General features: G+C 40.5%; 1 protein-coding gene across 2 annotated transcripts in view; it reads left to right on the plus strand.

Annotated features, from left to right (window-relative positions):
- LOC146479708 (unconventional myosin-XVIIIa-like) overlaps positions 1-18,432 on the plus strand; it is a 54,108-nt gene that overhangs the window by 19,698 nt on the left and 15,978 nt on the right. For both annotated transcript variants that reach the window (XR_014864871.1, XM_085110541.1), the window contains exons 14-22: positions 433-571; positions 1,214-1,415; positions 7,180-7,280; positions 8,469-8,534; positions 12,594-12,722; positions 13,254-13,343; positions 13,982-14,035; positions 14,142-14,231; positions 16,372-16,491. Coding sequence is in view for 1 of the 2 variants with exons in the window: in XM_085110541.1 (XP_084966667.1) it covers positions 433-571; positions 1,214-1,415; positions 7,180-7,280; positions 8,469-8,534; positions 12,594-12,722; positions 13,254-13,343; positions 13,982-14,035; positions 14,142-14,231; positions 16,372-16,491 (991 nt within the window). In the remaining variant the exon portion in view is untranslated. The remainder of the gene's footprint in view (positions 1-432; positions 572-1,213; positions 1,416-7,179; positions 7,281-8,468; positions 8,535-12,593; positions 12,723-13,253; positions 13,344-13,981; positions 14,036-14,141; positions 14,232-16,371; positions 16,492-18,432) is intronic.

Raw genomic sequence — 18,432 nt, forward strand, 5'->3', positions numbered from 1 at the left:
TGCCAGCGCCTTGGAAATTGTTGCGCTCTCAGACGTCTCTCCCTTGTCCCATTGGCTTTCTTTCTTCTTTCTTTTCAATTTTGCTTGGAAAGATGAAGGACCCACCGGCGTACACAAGTCTGCACTTTGCAGCGTTTTCGAAAGTTGTCATTTGGAAACGATCAGCGAAATCGGCTTGGGGGGGGGGGGGGGGGAGGGGGTTGGCGAAAACGCTTTAAAAATGCGCAGACGGGCCTCATTTTGCCCGATCTTCTCCTATATCGATTGTCGATTCTGCTGTAGTTGTAAGTTGCAGAAAATCCCGCTACCTTCAACGTGAACATCGATAATTTTCCGTTTGCCACCGTCAGAGAGCTGACCACAGCAAAAGTTAGCGTACATATTAGCTGTGAAATTCAAAAGGTGATTCTTAGGTGCATTGTTTCCTTTCAGATCCCACCTCAAAGAAATGTTTTCGCGACATCGTTCGGCTGCTGATGGCGTCACTCGATCTCGTAGCCTAAAAAAGACGCTTAACACGCCCACAGCAATCAAAAAGAACTCGCACTGCCTGCAGCTGATATACCAAGTGGTGAGTTGATTGTTGGTCTCTCGTAGTCAAGTTGTGAGAATTTCATCGCCATCTGTAACGGTTAACGCCTCCCCTGAGGTACATGTATCACATCCATGGAGTATACAGCTGTTTCGACAAAGGTTGTCCAAAACAAGCGTAAAAGCGTACACGACAATGCCGTAAGGTGGTCTGGGAAATACCCCAGCAGTAAACGCGAAAAGTTCAAATCGAATATCTTATTATCCACTCCCCGCTGGGCTTTTCAGGGATAATTTACAGTGCTGTGTGGGGGACTTTGCCAGTTTTGTTGTGGCGTAGTTTACAATTAATGAAGTAATGAGTTATGAATGCTGCCTGTGTGTGAATGTGAATTTGAGATGGACACTAGCGGTGGTCACTGCTAGAGATTTGTTACTTCCCTAGTGGTTCTTTTACGTCCCACAGAGTCAGATTAGGTGAAAGTACTGTGAGTAATCATTTGCAGATGTCAGAGCAAAGGCAGCACTTTCTTCTCAGTTATTTAAAGACACCGAGTGTTGGTCCGGCCTGGAATCGAACCCAGGCCTACCGCTCCACAGTCTGGTGCTCAACCAACTAGGCTAACCAGGTAGCGAGTGCTGATACGGTACCCCTTATACGGATTTTTTTTTCTTGTCACAGGACACCATTTTAGATGCCATCCGAAAGACGAAGGTCAGTTTCGTGCGCTGTATCCTGCCCGTAGATACCGCTGGCCAGCTGGACAGCAGTGATGCCTCATTCGGGGGTAGGACTGGGAAAGAGATCTCCATGAATGTACCGCTGGTGAGGACACAGCTCAGGTCCGCAGAAATGTTGGATGCTGTTAGGATTCACCGGCAAGGTGGGTGGCTTGTAGTACTCGTCACTGAAATGCGCGAGCCTTGGCTCCAGGGCTGTCAATGTAGCTTTGGTAAAGCAAACTCCACAAGGAAAGTAGCCGGTCATAAAATGAAGGAAGTCTTTCATTCTTGTTGCGTTCTAACCATTTTCAGACTTAACGAAGCCGTACTTTCTGGCTACACGAGCCGGCTACAATGATAGCCCTCTGATTCTCGCCAGTTTTTGTAAGAAATCTGAAGAAAAAATTGTGAAATTGGAGAATGATAATTGGGCAAAATGCACGACGTTTCATTGTCGTGTTGACATTATTTTTAAGCCTGTTGATTTTTTCTTGAATACCAAAAAAGGAAGGCCATAATTTTACAAAATGTAAAGCCTTCGAGCACTAAATTTTCTTCGGCATCGCAAAATAAAGCTTCGGCAATACGGGCCTGTCTGTGAAAATTATTGAAAATATTTGTATTTTCCGTCGAGCAATACAAGGACAGCGAGATTGTGTGAAGTGGGAAGAGCAAATGCAATTATAAGCGCATTCGGGTCAAGGCCTGCACAAACCGCCGAGGAAACAACTTGGCGGAAATATTGCTGTTTTAAAAGTTTCCGCTCACGCACCGTTTGTTGCGGAAGCTAAATGTTCATGAAAATATTCGGAGAAGCAGATCGATTTGCTTCGAGAACAAATTATGTGGGCGTGCACGAACGTGGAAACAATGGTGATGAAAGTCTTTAAATGTTTTCGGTTGGCGCGGACAAACATGTTTACTTATGATATGCTTTCTTGCGTTTTGAATCATTCGTGCACTGCGCTTGCGTGTTCCTTTTATGAAATTGCCAACTCGTGCGTAAATACCTTACAGACTTTTTCCGCTGCCTGTGTTATATTTTACGTTCTTCCCTATCCGTACGTTTTTAGTTGACATGGCTCTCTGTCTTTCTAGCGATTTTACTTTTGTTGGAAAATGTAGACTAAGCCGGAAGTGATGCGCGATGATAACGACTTGTGTTCGCCCATTTCAAGTGGCAAATTATATTGGGACAACTGAAATTATTCTTCGTTAAAAATAGTGCTTCCTTTTTGATCCGTGCGTGATAAATGGGTCGTTCACACATGCGAATTTTGGAGTAAACTACAGTCAACTCTCGCCTTGCGGACACCTTCCTATTACGGACACCTTGACAATACGGTACGGACAGCAGCTAAATCCTCGGCGAAAATTAAATTACAGACGTTTGACTGAAATAAATTCCCGCTATCATGACGGACTCTCGATATTAATTAAGGACACTAACTCGCGATCCTGAGGGTGTCCGCAATAAAGGGAGTTGACTGTATAATGTAAACAAAAAGTTATTTCCACTGCAATTTTACGGTGATTTCTGGGTGATTTGATCACGACTTGTTGCGATGAGAACGGGGTGCATGCGATGTAAACAAAAACGCATTAAAGTTCCCTTGGGGGGTCCCATAGGTCATCGTCTTTGCTGACATCATTTGCGCTTTGCTCTCATTGCAACAAAATCTCCGATATCGAAAATTGCCATTAGTTTACACACACGCGATTTGAAAAGAAGCTAAAACTACCTCAAATACTGGATCCAAATCACAAGTGTAAATAATAAGATTGAAATTCAACTGTCCGTGGATTTCCCGCCTTAAGTTCTTGAGATCTTAGGAGAGGGGAGGTGACTTGACTCAAGAACATGCTTTCAGTGCTATGAATACTGAGATGCATGAGATAATAATAATAATAATAATAATAATAATAATAATAGTAATAATAATGATGATGATAGTTTATTTCTATAGCTCAGGGCCCAGTTGTTCAAAGCCTGATTAAGCTAATCCTGGGTTAACGTGAACTTTAATTGGAGTATATTTACTAATCCATAAGGATTCGTCCAAAAGATATTTGTCCCTAAGTTTTACCTTAGACTTTTCTTTACCATTAGCTTAAAAATGAGCCTTTAAAATCATTTTTTGATGAGCGAGATGAAAACATCGATTTACTTTTAATCATAGATTAGTGTTAATCGGCTTTCGAACAACCCGGCACAGAAGTCCTAAAGCGCTTTACATTATTTAGAGAAAAAAACATCAAATCAAGCTAACCAAAAACAACTAGTTACAGTGATAGGAAACGGTCCTTAAAAGTTCATGCAATTCAGTTACCTTCTTTATGCAAATTATATTCTACCCGTTGTTGCTCCCCCCCCCCCCCTCTCCTCCCCCCAAAAAGGAAACGTGTGCTTCCCACCAAAGTATTTAAACTTAGCTAATTTAAGAAGGAACCAAATACTTCTGAGGAAGGTTTCCAAGTTGAAAAGAAGGCCACCCACGCACTTCAAGTACGGACTTAATCTGCGGTTTTTTAGTACACGTACGGCGGATATACTGGGAGTTCCTTAGTCCACTCGGAAGGAACGAGGTCAAGCGGCTTTTTTATTGCTTCAGAGGCGTACGTATCAGTATCAATATTGTCTAATATGCTTTACTTTGGTTAAAAGTAGTTTTGTCCTTGATTAGAGTAAAACCAAGATCAAGACAATCATTTATGATCATTTTAAACGAACACAGTTAACGCAACAAACCAACGGGTCTTCCTTGGCAACCGGTGCCGCACCAAGTGCGAGATAACGCGCCAACGCAAGTCACGATTGGTTTTGGTTTTACGCCTGATTGCTTGCAATAAACAGCATGCTTTTTTTCCGATTGGTCAGCGTTTTGATAAGCAATATTTTTCATGAAGCCCCCTGAAAGTTAAACGAGAGCAAATTACGAATTAGCTTTTGATAGTCGATCGAAAACGCGTTGAAGAGACCCTGGTTTCTTCAAGAAGGAATGTGCGCGGTTGTTTGAGGTTTGTTAACTTTTCCTTGATCTTTTTTAATTCATGTATTATCGGTCTAACTGTTGATAAAACTTTTAAGTTTAGCAAGATTGACCATTGGAATGAATCTCCCGAGCAATACTTGGCTGAACGGTTTATTACACCGCGCTGTACAAGGCGGTTCTAACATTGAGCTCAGATGAAAGCTACTTAGCAGTACTTCACTGTTGTGTTTCTATTATACCATTTAAGGGTGGCTCAATCTTTTGAATCCGTGGCGCTGTGCATTGCTCTGTATGAGGATAATTTTAAAATTTTGACGAAATCCGAAAGCGTGACCGTTCAAATTTTAAATGAAAGTTATCAGGCAGTACTTTCTCGTGGTATTGTTTATTATCTTGTACAAGGTGGTTTTAAAGTTTGGATGGAATCCTAAATTGTGACCATTCGAGTGAAAGTTGTTGAAACGCACTATTCTGTGATACTCTTAATTATGCTGTACAAGTGATTAAAAGTTTGGATGAAATCCTGAAGTGTGACCATTCAGTTGCTGCAAGGTGGATATAACTTTAAATTCTAGACGAAATCCTAATGTGTCACCATTCAAATGAACATTGTTGAACAATTCTTTCCTGTGGCACTGTTTGTTTTGCCGTACATGGTGGTGTTCAATATTGGATAAATCTTAGTGTGAACATTCAAGTATTGAGCGGTACTTCCCGGTTTGGTGCTGTTTGTTATGATGTGCAAGGTGTACAGTGAGGACTCCTGTCTAGTCAGAACTCCTGAGGGATCGCCATTCAGATTAAATTCTCTGTGGTGCTGTTTATTTCCTCCAGTTTCGAATTAATCCTCTCACCGTAGAAGCTTAGCAAGAAAGAAGAAGGGAGAAGGGGAATCGGGCGCGGTCGCGACACGCGCGACGCGCGAGGGAGCGAGGTTCCCCTTTCCCCCTCCCCTTTCTAGTAAAAGCTCTGTTTATCATCGGAGGCTTATTTATTTTAATGCCTCAAGAAGGGGTTAGGGGTGGGAGCGCACTAGAGAGGGGAGCTTAATAGATAGAGTGGTTGAGGGAGGGGGGGGGGGCTTATTCGAAATCATGACTTTAACTGAAACATAGTATTACGTAATCGGTTGAGTATCACAAATACAAAATCATTTTTACAGAATACATGTCCTTCTTCTGTGCACTGAAGGTGAAGTTTTGCTACCGGCGAACTGAGTGATGTTTTGATCATTTGCATTCCTGAATTTTGAAGTATTTTTATTGGGAAAGAAATGCGATGTTATGTTTTATGTTTGGTGAATAAATTGTGTTTCCTTATGTGGGAAGGGGGGGGGGGGGAGGGGTTGATAGAGAGGGGTGCTTATAAATAATTTGACCTTCAAACGAGGGGCTTAAAGGGACAGTGTCACGCTATTTTTAGTAACACATTGAAAATCGGAAAGACGCTATTCAGTTGATAGCAGCCAAGATATAATGACAAAATTCCATTAAAAGGCTATCAGAATGCAAAGAAACTATCCACGGATATTTTCGCCAGCAGATGACCAAGATAGAGAGGGGTTCAAATTTGAAAACGTCTGGCAGACGTTTTCAAATTTCGCTGTTGTAACGCACTAAAAATCGCCGGTTGTACTATATTTTGGTTCAACCTTTCGTCTTAGGATCACTAGTAATATTTCTTTAAATTAGCGATTGAGAAATTAAGTAACACAGTGTTCAAAGTTTAAAGTTGGTGAATTTTTGGCCAAAAATCATGATATCTCCCATCGATCTCCCATGATACTGCCCCTTTAATAGTTATAAGAGAGGTTTTATGTTTTCTTTTTTTTTTTTTTTTTTTCACGACGAACTGCGAGCACGTTTCTAACAAAGGTTGCTTTCCGGAGGTGACCTTCCAAAATCTCCATGTACGGTTAAATAGATGTACTAATACCGGCCAAGAAATGTTTGTCTTGATATACCAACCAGGTATACCACCGAATTATGATTTGACCTTCTCATGAATATACCTCTATTTGTAAAGCGAATTGATACGAAGAGGTTGACAAAGAGGAACTGTGATGTTAAAAAAATCAAGTCTCGTAAATTTGATTCTTCTTAGGACCCATGAGATTTCTCTTCGATGTTTTTAGACAATTAATATTCAAAACACGATCGCAAACAATAGCTAGGTAAATATGATTAGAGGTTGTTTTAAAATGTAAATGTGGGTTGCAAAACTCGAATAGTTTCGCCTCGAGCTATTCAAAATGCTAGTTTATCGAAGGCCGCATCTTGACTCGACGAAATGAAGAAAAGAAAATTGTCTCATTGCATGTTAATCTGCGGCCCTTTTCTTCCCAACCGAGGTAAAACGTCTTAGTTGTATTTCGATGCAAAATGTTCGATGAGCAGTGACTAAGAGGACGGGTTTGTACTAGCGCGGTCGAGGTAAACGTGTATTTGATTTGCGGAATATGACGTCTTGGCAAAGCAAATCGTTTTTCGAGAGTATTTCGGGCGATTTCATGGATGTTTGCCCTGTAATTAAAGAGTCATCGTTATTCGTCTGTGACGGAAACCGCAGAGTTCAACAAGTTTGAATCTATTTATAAGCCGGTAGGGCACCGGGCGTTGTTGTGTCAAGAAATGTTTATAGTATGATCCTTTGATGACACGAAGCGCCAGTTCTGCTTACACTGCTAGCGCTACGATGCCCTCTGGAGCCGAAATCCCTTTCAGAGAAGCGGTGGTGTTCAAATCGTGTATTCTCAAATTTGAATACGGTATTAATATTGCCCATTGCTAAAAGTTGCCGAAGTTTTGATATTTAATCGGCAGCAATTTCCTCAGCTTGCGACGAGCTTTGTTCATAAGGAAATCGCATCTCGGCTTACCTGCTGTACTCTGCAAACTTGTTTAATTATCAACTGAATATTCTTCTCTTTTAGGTTTTCCCGAGCATATGCCTTTTGGCGAGTTCAGACGAAGATTTGATATTCTTGCTGCGAACCAATTCAGGAATACCGGCCCTGTGCTGGACGAAAAGAAAGTGAGTGAAAAAACTTTTATTTCCTTTGATCAAATGCATCTGCAACTCTACGTTCATTAGGAAATTGTTCATCGAAACAATCTTAATATTCTGGTATGTCAGTTTGTTACAAGTTTCTTTTCAAATATGTGCATATTTATGAAGTTAAATGTCGTTGGCTGCAATGGTTGTCTTTGTCAAGTGCTCATTTTCCAGTTCATAGATTCCGTTATCACAGATATAATCATTTGATCGTGATGCTACTAGCCTAGCGGAGTCATATTACTTTGAAAAGAAAAGGAAATCGGCTTAAAATAAATGGTGCCGGTTATTCAAAGAGTGGATGCCTTAATGAAGTGGATAAATCGCTGTTTGTCGGATAATATGATCCGTTTGTGCACACTAGGTTTTGCAATGAATGGAAGGAAAACAGTGCTTTATCGAAGAGGAAATGAAATCTTATCAAAGATTGGGTAACCTATTGAAGTCGATAAAATTTAATCGCGATTTATCGGATAAAAGTGATCCGTTTATACACATTTGGTTTGGAAAAATATGGTTTAAAGCTTCCCTTAAAAGGAAACAGTACTTTAAACAAGGAACAAAATCCGCTTAAAAAGAGCTGGCCCTGGTTCTTCGTTGAAGGGTGGATTACACATGACGTGAAACCCGAAGCCTTTTTGAAGTTCAGATAACATTAAAAGAACGCGAGTCTTAGAATCATTGCAAAAGTTTAAAGGTGAACAACTTTATATTGACATTATTGAAGTTGCATATTACCAATAGCTCAGCTGTTCTACAAAGATCGAGTGAGGAAGTCCTTAGTCTTCAAGCGTTTGAAAGTGATCCATTTGTATACTTGTTTTGCAATGGATAAGGATTGTCCACTCTTAATCGCCACTTGTTGACAAGTTCGTTTTATGAGTACTGAACTCGCGAAACTTGCATTTTCTTTGGGAAGGAATACGTTGAGGTGTTGGGAGGCGATTTGAGTGACGGCATTTGTTAAAGTTTTGTGTGTAAAAAACCTTGGACAAAACAATGACAGTAAAAGTAGCTTATCAGATTGTGATAAGCGTACCATGTACACCGTGGTATGCAATCATTCGGTCACTGCTTATGGTCATATTTTTCGAAAACCTTCATTCAGCGTAGATACCAGTGCCGCTGTTAAAAGGGATTGTTTAAATTTTTCTTTTTGTTTCGCAGGCTGTGGAAACTCTGTTGGAAAACCTTGAACTCGATAAAAGAAGTTATCGCCTTGGGCTAAGTCAGGTAAGACGCGAATTCAGAATATACGTTTTTGGCTGGAGAACGGATTAGTTTTAATCTTTAACGTCCTGAGATTGATTTAATATAAATTGGATAATTTTATTTTAATTAGGTTAAATTGAAAACAGCTAAAACGTTAAACCCTCATTTAAAACTGCGTAAACTGGCTGCACCACAGGAGAGTATACTGTTGAATTGCTTTCATATACCGGCGACTCCACCCAAACTTGAAAGTTACAAATGATCTTGTATAACATAATGAACAGCACCACAGGAAAGTTCTGCTGAGAAGCTTTCATTTGAAAGACGCAAACGTTAGAACCACCTTTCACATCCTAATAAACAGTACCACAGAAACGTACTGCTCAGTAGCTTTCATTTGAATATCCACACTTTAGGATTTCCTTGACGGATTCAAAAGTTAGAATCACCTTGTCAGCATAACATTAAGTCAGTAGCACAGAAGTATTGCGCAGCGGCGTCCATTGAAATAAACAAGGGGGTTAGCTTCTAAAGAAACTGTGGTGATGTGTCGGTGGGGGTGGAGACGAAAGTTTCGTTTTATCAACAGAGTTGATAACTAAAGGTAAATTGGCCATTATAATATAGCACGCGTGCATCCTAATCTAATTCCTATTGGCATCATCATGGTACATTTCTCAACATACGCATGGCCGTGCGTCCATCCGATGACGTGTGCAAGTCAGGTGGGGGAAGCATGCGCGCGCTATGTTATAAACTTTTTACAGGGAGACAAAACCATAAAAAATTTACATTTATAAGAGCTCGTCGAAGTTTAATGAAACGTTAAGATTAAACCGATATGAGAAACCACTTTCACCTTTTTTTTTTGTGCAGAGAATTTGTAATTAGTCAGGAACAAAACCTGTTTTCCAGGAATCATTTACTTTATTTTCACCATATTACAAAATAATTGGTTCATGCTTTTAGCTGTGCGTATATCGAGTTATGGATGCACTTGGGAAGTTTGGAAAGCACTCAAGAAGCTAGAGTTGCTCTCGGCTACACCTCGAGCAACTCTTAAGGCTGGTTTCCATATGATCGCAGATCGCAATAAGGTCTGCGATCCTGCGATCGTGATCGTAGACGATCGCAGAAGATAGAACCATGTTCTATCTAAAGGGTGGTTTCCATATGATCGCGGATCGCAGATCCCAGATCGCAAACAATCGCAATTGATCGCAGACGATCGCAGGAGATAGAACATGGTTCTAGCCTTTAGATAGAACATGTTTCTATCTTCTGCGATCGTCTGCGATCACGATCGCAGGATCGCAGACGATCGCAGACCTTATTGCGATCTGCGATCCGCGATCATATGGAAACCAGCCTTTACGCTTCTCTCGTGCTCTCCAAACTTCCCGCGTGCATCCATAACTCGATGTACGCACGCTGAGCATGAAACAGTTCTTAACTGTACAGAGATTCGAGTGCTGACGTTTCGAGCGTTAGCGCTCCGACAGAGGATTCGCTCCGACGAAGGGCTAAACGCTCGACACGTCAGCACTCGAATATCTTCACGGTGACCAATTTACCTTAAGTTTTCAACTCTGTCGATAAAACCAAACATTCGTCCATTGAAAAAGTCACTCTTTAGGATTTCATCCAACGACTCGAATACCAGGACCACCTGGTACATGATAACAAACAGCATTGAGATGAGTTATCATGTGAACGGCGCACCTAAGGTTCCATCCACGGTGTAGAAAGTTGGATTCGTTTTAAACTGGCAACGTTGTCATAATATCCGCGGAATTTGAGTGGTAAAAAAGGAACTTGGAAGACCTTATTTACCAGTTGTTTTCGAGGGTTTTGAAACACTGCCTTTTGCAAAACCTTTTTCTTTCAATTGCCTTTTGTTTTCCCATTGCTATTTTCATGAAGTCTAAGTTTTTCATATTGAAGTTTTGCACTAGCCTCGTTTTGAAAAAGTGCAAAGGAGGCCTGTTGCGATCCCCAACCCCCACTCCCTGGAGTTTGCCTTGCCAACTCCCTGGGGTGTTGTTAAACACCCACGTGACCCCTTGGAAAGAAATTGTTCAAAACTGAATGCCTTTCACATCTTCCCGTGGAGGTGAAAAAGCGAGGTCGTTACAAATTGATATTATTTTTGAACTTTCTCTTTTTAAGAATCAGCAGGTTGTCATTTATTTCCAGTTCCAAGATTTAATCTGCTGTGACAGAATACCCTTGAGTTTTGTGTTTCTTAGTGCGACCTAATCCTTCCTTTGTGAAGCTCCTTTGTCTTGTCTAGATTGGTTTTGTTTTGTCACTTTGAAGTTCGAGCTCTTGCCGACCGAAGACTTAAAAGCGTTCTTGTTATTGAAGCCGCTTTGGACGGTAGCTTGTGTAGTTTTACTTTTCGCCGCTTAAATCAAGTGCTCTAAACGTGCAACAAAAAGGTTTGTGTTCTTTCGTGGTTGTTTACACACTGTGGAACTTGTTGACACAATTAAGTTGCTTGATTGCATTTTGAACACATGATTACTTAGTGCTTATCATTTACTTAACTACAGCTGTACCATCAGCTTATCGGTATTTTGCAGTCGTTTTTGAGCAAGTTAGTCACTTAGTTTTTTCTTGTCTAAATCTTTTAGTTTTGCCCGTTATTTTTGAGCGTGGGGTTCTTGTAATATGCGTCCCCCTTTTTCTGTGCATCTTGTGTACAAAAATTGATGTCCGTACAAGCCATGTGATATTGTTATGATTTGCTTTCGTCTCGGGAATCAACCTTGTTTACAAGTCCTTCAAGTTCTTTGTGTCAATGTACAATCTATATACATGTATTAATAAACTGAACGATGATATTAGAAAGTTGGCTTTCTCACAATTGAAGAGCAATCGTTAATTATAAATACTTAGAGAATGTATGGCTCCCAACGGCGCTTAACTGTCGTAAGTTTTAGTGACATTTTGGCTTCGTTTGTGGAGCCGATTGTTCAAGTGTCCGGTGTTCTTTTCTTAGCTTTGAGTCTGGGGATTAAGTTTTAAAATGTCACTGTTCAAGTGAAAGCTATTAAACAGTACTGTCCGAGGTCGTGATTTTTGCTCTGTACAAAGTGTCGCTAACTTTTGACTCATGAAAGAAATCCTAAAGTGTACGTACGTGTGAGAATTCAAATTTAATAATGCCTTGTTACTTGTGAAATGGTTATTTATTTTGTGGGCATGTTTCGTGTCAACTGTTCATCAATTGCCGTATTAACCGTCTGGTCAATATAGAATACCTTTGTTTTTGGTGCACTGCAAATCCTTCGTCTCGACTTTTTATATGCTAATGTAAACATCGCCGAATTCGTCGACTCGTTGTGTCTTTCATTCAGAAGACCTCTTTTAGCTATCGCATTGGTAAGTTACCTAGCTTACAAATCGATATCCCAGTCTAACATTTTTCTAAACGAATACGTCGAAGCTTTGGCTAAGTACTTTAAAGATTTTACTTGGGTCTTATACAAGGGTATATTGTCATTCCATTTAAAACGTATAGCCAATCAGGATTAAGCAAACTAACAAAATGAGATTGCCAGTCTGGGTTTACTGAGAAGATCAATTGAAAATTTAAGTTCAAAAATAAATAAATAAACAAAGGTTGAGAGTTATTAGATGAAACTCTTAAAAGGTTGACTATTCATAATGTGGTTCAGTTTTTTGAGTCTGTGGACAGTGTGACATTTCAAATGAAAGCTAATGAGTAGTGCTTTCCTCTGGTGCTGTTTATTGTGATGTGCAAGTTGGGCTAACGTTTAAGGTTTTGGATGAAATTCTTGCGTGTGACCATACAAGTGAACGCTTCTGTATGTGGTGCTATTTATTATACTGTAAAGGTGGTTATAATCTCAGTCTGTGAGTGACACCATGAAAATGACTGAGCATTACATGGTGCTGGTTACTTTGTTGTATAAGTTGGTTCGGCAGATGAATACCATTCAAATGAAAGCTATTGAGCATTCCTACAAAAATGAAATTTGCTATTGTTTTTTGTTCACTTTGATTTGAGACATTACATTGTCTGTGACTTTCTTTTCACATTTTCTTTTCCAGATTTTCTTTCGGGCTGGAACTCTTGCTCAGTTGGAGGACGCCAGAGACGAGAAGACAACGGACACTATTATTGAACTGCAAGCGTTTTGTCGAGGGTTCTTGACGCGGAAAAAACTAAAGAAACTACAGGTGAATTTCTATTTGAAAACTCCACATCTTCGTCATAGTGTCTCTCCAGCAGAACGCTGTTTTACGACTTCTTGAAAGTAATTGTGTCCAGTTTGCCTCGACGTTTTCCGAAGTCTACAGTTCGTTCTTAAAACTTGTCTAGACTCAACCAAAATTAAGTGCCGCATTTTTAGCCAATCAAGTGTGAAATCAATCGTGACTTGTCAACGGTATGAAAATCCCGCTTTTTTAACCGGTTGCCCAGTTTTTCCCGCGCTTTCCACCGGTTGCCCGACTTTTCCCGCGCTTGCAACCCGTTACTCGACTTTTCCCGCGCTAGACACCGTTGCCTATCTTTTTCTGCATTTGATGCCTGTTACCCGAGTTTCCCGCGTTTGGCAAACGCTGCTTGTCTTTTGTCTCGAGTTCTGCCGGATTGGTTCCTAGCTGGTTTTGGTTTTAGTTTTGTAACAATTCTGTTACAAAATTGTTTGTTGTGTCCTTTTCCGTTTTCCTGCTGAGACAATTTTCTTCCTTTTACTTGCTCTTTAGGTTCAGTGTACAGCGATCCGTTGCATACAAAAGAACATCAGGTGTTTCCTGGCAGTGAACACCTGGCCCTGGTGGAGGTTATATACTAAGGTAACGAAATAGCTCTTTCCCGACTTTTGCCCAATCTAATGTAGTGGCGTAACGTGGTACCTCGGATTAGCCGAAAATTTAACGAAAGCGCAAATCTACGTGAGAACCGGGACAATAGAACAGTGTATTGTGTTCTGTGTTATTTTTTGACAACTCACCACAACTTGCAGCTCGAAATTTACGACGATGAAATTTTACAAATTGACAAGTGAGAAAAAAAAAGGAAACTGTAGGAGAGGAAGTGATAAGTGAATGGTGATTAGGCGTAAAAAGAAACGAGAAGACTCACACTATAGGCTTTCTCCTTTATTCAAGAGGAATTACCGTAAATATGGAGGTGCCGGTTTTGGTGTTCAAGCCGTGCATGTTATGTGATAGAAAATAGTTAGGAAATTTTGGTTCATAGAGACAAGGGAAGTCGAGTTTCATACTTTTACACCCTTTTTGATGCGTTTTCGTCATCGTCCACAATAAAGCGCTGTCGAGAACGGAGACCTTCGAAAAGTTGTAAAGTGCACTTGTAAACGGGCATCGTCTGGACAACGAATTGAGTGTGTCGGTAGCTGAAAACAGAGACTTTGCTAGACAGACAGTTGGTATGTCTGCATAGCAACTTGATTTGTGTTCGACCTTTACAGGTTCTACCACTGTTGGACGTCCATCGAACAGAAGAAGAGCTGAAGACGAAATCGGTAAGAATGCTCTATTAGGTTAGATTTTATTTTCTGTTTTACTGAAGGTGCGCGTGTGATGTTTATTTGAAATGTAACTGGCTTAACGTGTTTGCTTTATTTTCAGGGAGAAGTGGATACCTTAAAATTAAAATTAGCGAGACTAGAGAGAGAAAAGAAGGAATTGGAAGACGCTAATGAGAAGCTGCAACAAAAGGTACATAATTTACTTACAGTAGATGGATCTATTTTTAACGAGGATTCGGTTTTGTTTCCATTTTGTCATCAAATGTACCTAATCCTTGCGAACTAACGAGAACGTGAAGCAAAAATGTGCATCCGGCGTCAAGCGCGGGAAAATCTGGGTAACCGCACTCGGGTAACCGGTGTCAAGCGCGGGAAAATCTGGCTTACCGCACTCTTGTAACCGGTGTAAAGCGCGGGAAAAGGTGGGTAGTGACAACAGTAACAACCGCGGACAACTCCACAAGCGCGGGGAAACACGAAACTGGGAAAGAAGCCCTAGTGAGGCAAATCATAAAGGGTAAAATGACCAAAGTCTTCAGTTTGTCTATACAATCTTGACAATAATGTTAAAACCATTTGTGTTTAGAAATTTATGGGCTCGCAGACGATACGTATGTTCCTTGCTCAGTGTTGCTATATCTTGTGGACGAAACACTGCCGATGGCAAGACGTCGATTCAAATATTTTTCGTCTGCAAGTCGTTGAGTTATCACAGCATATCTCGACAGAAATTTACTCTGGAATGATTTGTTGGCCCTTCGAAAGGCAATGGGCACAACTGAGTACAATGTGGATTTACTTAAATAGGGGGTTGCTCTGAAAGGGGGGAACGTTTAACAGAGCGAGTGAAGAAGTTCCTTCGTTCACTGAAAACAACAGATCGCTTTTTGAAAATTCGTGACATCTGTGAAACTAAAAATTAACTCTTTGATTAGAGCCATTAGTGCGGTCTAATTTCTCGTTATCGTGTCAATACGCTTTCAAGCAGACAGGTGTGGAGAATAAAGAAGCCCATCCAAATAAGGTCTAAGTCTTGATTTGCGTCAAAATTTTCATAACATTTAAAAAAAAATTATGGTGATGAGAAAAAAGAATTACTACTTAACACTGGGAAATGAAAAATCTGACTGTGCTGTTTCTACAGCTTCAGTGCTGTAGAATGAAGCTTCAACGTGAATTTCTCAGCTATATATTTAAACGTTTTGTTAGCACCGTTAAAAGGCATTTGATTAACGTCTAAAAACTATGGCAACCTAAAGCGTGGACCGGAAAGTAAATGATATGCTTTGCCCTTTGCTTTGGTGAAATGAATTTTCAGCAAGGATTTCTCAGTTATATCCGTTTGAGTTTTGTTTTCAAAAGGATCATTTTTCTACACCAGTAACAAGTATGAAACAGTGTAGTAAGAGACTGCAAAGGTTCATTACGTAATTATGTGATATCCACTCATTTCATAGATGGAGTCTCAGCAATTATTTGTCATTTATATCTTTTTGTGTTTGGGTAGCACAAAGGAAAAGTCGATTTTCATGAATGTTGCAAATGAAAAAACTATGGAAGCCATAAGATATTTAGACTCCAGTGAATTCGGTGAGAGATCGAACGGCCTGGATATCTTAGCTTTAACCGTCTGTGTTTTGGAAGTACGTCGGGAAAGTCAAATTCGCCGATTTTCACTGCAGTAACGTGAAAGAGTGTAGCAATCAAACTTGGCGGTGCAAAATTGCGCCTGCAAATGTTGTAGATAACCCGGCTGTGAACTATACGTCTTTGATGAGATGGCTAGAATTTTACTCAAGGATTTTGCCATTTTAAGAGCTTCTAACAGTATTATGTGACACATTTGGTTTCGTTTAAAGTTTGACTTTTGGTCTTCCCCCGTGTTAAGTTTCGCGTTTTTCGTTTTCAACAACAATTATGTATGCGTGTATGGCATACTATAGAGTTACCTCATACAGTGGGGGAAATTGGTCTGTCGCGCGAGTAATTGTCTGCGTTTTGAGTCGATTATCGCAAATCAGCGTCACTCCGGGATACGATGGGATCCTTGGGACGGTTTTATGGCATTCTGGAGGAAATCCTGAGGGTACTGCACTATTGTGTGAAGCGAAAATGTTTGTTATTTTTGTGTAACGAGGTTTTGGTCGATTTAGAAACATTCTGGGCTAATCCTCTGGCATTTAAGTCGATTAACCTTAGGGATTTGTTGGATGGTTTCGCCGGAAGAATGAGAATTGTCTTACGCGAAATTCATAGAGGTGCCTTGTTTTCGCGTAAATCGGTTCAATATTTGTTGCCCGCGTTTGATCGTTGTTTAAACTTTCTCGTAGGTTACCGAGCTTTCAGCATCTCTGTCGGATGAAAGAGAAACAGCCAGCCATGCGAGTGAAATGCTTGAAGGCGAAACAATGGAGAGAATGAGGCTGGAGAGACAAATGCAGGAACTCCAGGTCAGTAGATTAGCGACTGGAGCTTTGGGCTTTGAAAAGGGGAAAAAATTCTTGAAAATCATGTTCTAAAAAACCGAAAAACGAAGAGCACTAAATGAAAGAGCAACTCGTGAGCTTTCATTTGAATGGTTACACTTGGAGATTTTATCCACAGACTCAAAACTTAGAATCGCATTGTACAGCATAATAAACAGCACTACAGGAACGGACTGCATATCTACAATCTTGATTTAATGGGATTGCAAGGGTCAGTTATGTGGGTAGGTTGAGCTCAAATTTGAATTCCGGCTTGCTTGCTTCATTCGAGACGACAACAGTTTCCTGGGGACCCTGTGCTGCTCTCGATACAGTAACATATCCCGGATGACTCGAATTATTTAGCTGACTCGCACACTTTTGAGTTTCGTCTGGCGTCTCGAGATATCATTAGTGAGCCGTGTATTAGAATGTCGGTAACTCGACCTCCAGTTAACTCGAAAGTCTCTCAGCGTCAACCGATGGCAGCCTTTGTTCTCAACCCGGTCCTTGTCGCTGAGTCAAATATTTTAAGGTTTTGCAGGAAGGTTAGTGTTGGCGAGATTCAATTATGGTGTGTTTCTTTTCAAAGTATATATGTCCTGATGGAGGAGGGGGTGAAGAGGAGGGGGTGGGGGAGGGGGAGGGGGAACTCGCAGCGTAAGGTGTATAGGTTTTTGCCGCTCTCAAGTGTTGTGTCATAGCTCAAGCAAGTTGGTCTGAAGTTTGTCGTGGTTGTTGAGGCGTTCACGTTGAGTCGTTTTAAAGGAGAGCGAGCTACGAGAACGTATAACGTATTCATCACCTTTTTACTTGCAACCGAAAAAACAAAAAGAAAAAAGAAAAAACAGAGAGAATGATTTAGAAAAACCCTTTCATTTACTATTCGACACGATAAAGCGCGATTTAAAATACCACTTCATGTACACAAACATCGGGACTGAAACGGGTATGGAAAGGATACCCTATTTTGGTCTGCAACAGGGCCAAAATTTGGATAAAGTTGCTCTAGAGTATTGAAGGAAATGGGTTTCAGTTTTAATTGGAGAGATCCTCGTGATAATGGCAAATAGAGACAGGTTACTTAACAGTCTCGAAAGGAAGTGGTTTTCTGTTCGAAAACGGCGAGAAATTCTAGTTGGCTGGTGTTCTAAAAGGTAGTAGCGTCTGGCCCAGCAGGTTTCTGGGATAAGGAGAAAGTCAAAGGGAACAAAAACAAACAAGCAAAAAAAAAAAAAAAGAAAGAAAAACTGCAAACAACACTCCTTTCATTTATCTGATGTTTTTTTTCCACGTGCCAAATTTCCCAGAAGTCTAATTTATTAGCCAAACGACTACATTTTTTCATCCAACAGCGTGTTGGGTGAACGTCCAACATTTTCGGCGGATCTTGTATGAATTTTTTTTATCATAAAGCTTTGCCGTGAGAATCTGGACCTGATCTCGAGAGTGCCCTTGACATAGTGCCTTCTTTCTGGTCTCTAGCGACCAGACCAGTCTAGCGTGGAAAGATTGTCTGATGTTTAGTATGAAAATAACGAAGATAAATAGATAACCTTCATGCACTATAAATATTTGAGTGAACTAATACCAACGGCGACAGATCTCTAGGATGCTAATTCCCAGGTGTCCTTCCCGTATCTCTCACCCCAATCTGTTTTACTCCTCTGGTTTTACCCTTTAGTTTGAGGATGAAATCCTGAAGTGTTAGTATTAAAATAAGTTGCTTAGCAGTACTTTCTTGTGGTGCTTTGTTATTGTATACAAGTGGTTCTAACGTTTTAGTCTGTGGACGTAATTCTGCCATGTTGATGAAAGCTACATTTCAGTTGTCCTGCTTATTACGCCACACAAGTTGCCTCTAACTTAAGCATTTAATATAGTAAAACCTTTATATACCTAAGGTTCCATTTAAATCACAGTGCA

Source organism: Pavona decussata, unplaced genomic scaffold (assembly GCF_977016875.1).
Source record: "Pavona decussata unplaced genomic scaffold, jaPavDecu1.1 SCAFFOLD_58, whole genome shotgun sequence".
Lineage (NCBI taxonomy): Eukaryota > Metazoa > Cnidaria > Anthozoa > Scleractinia > Agariciidae > Pavona > Pavona decussata.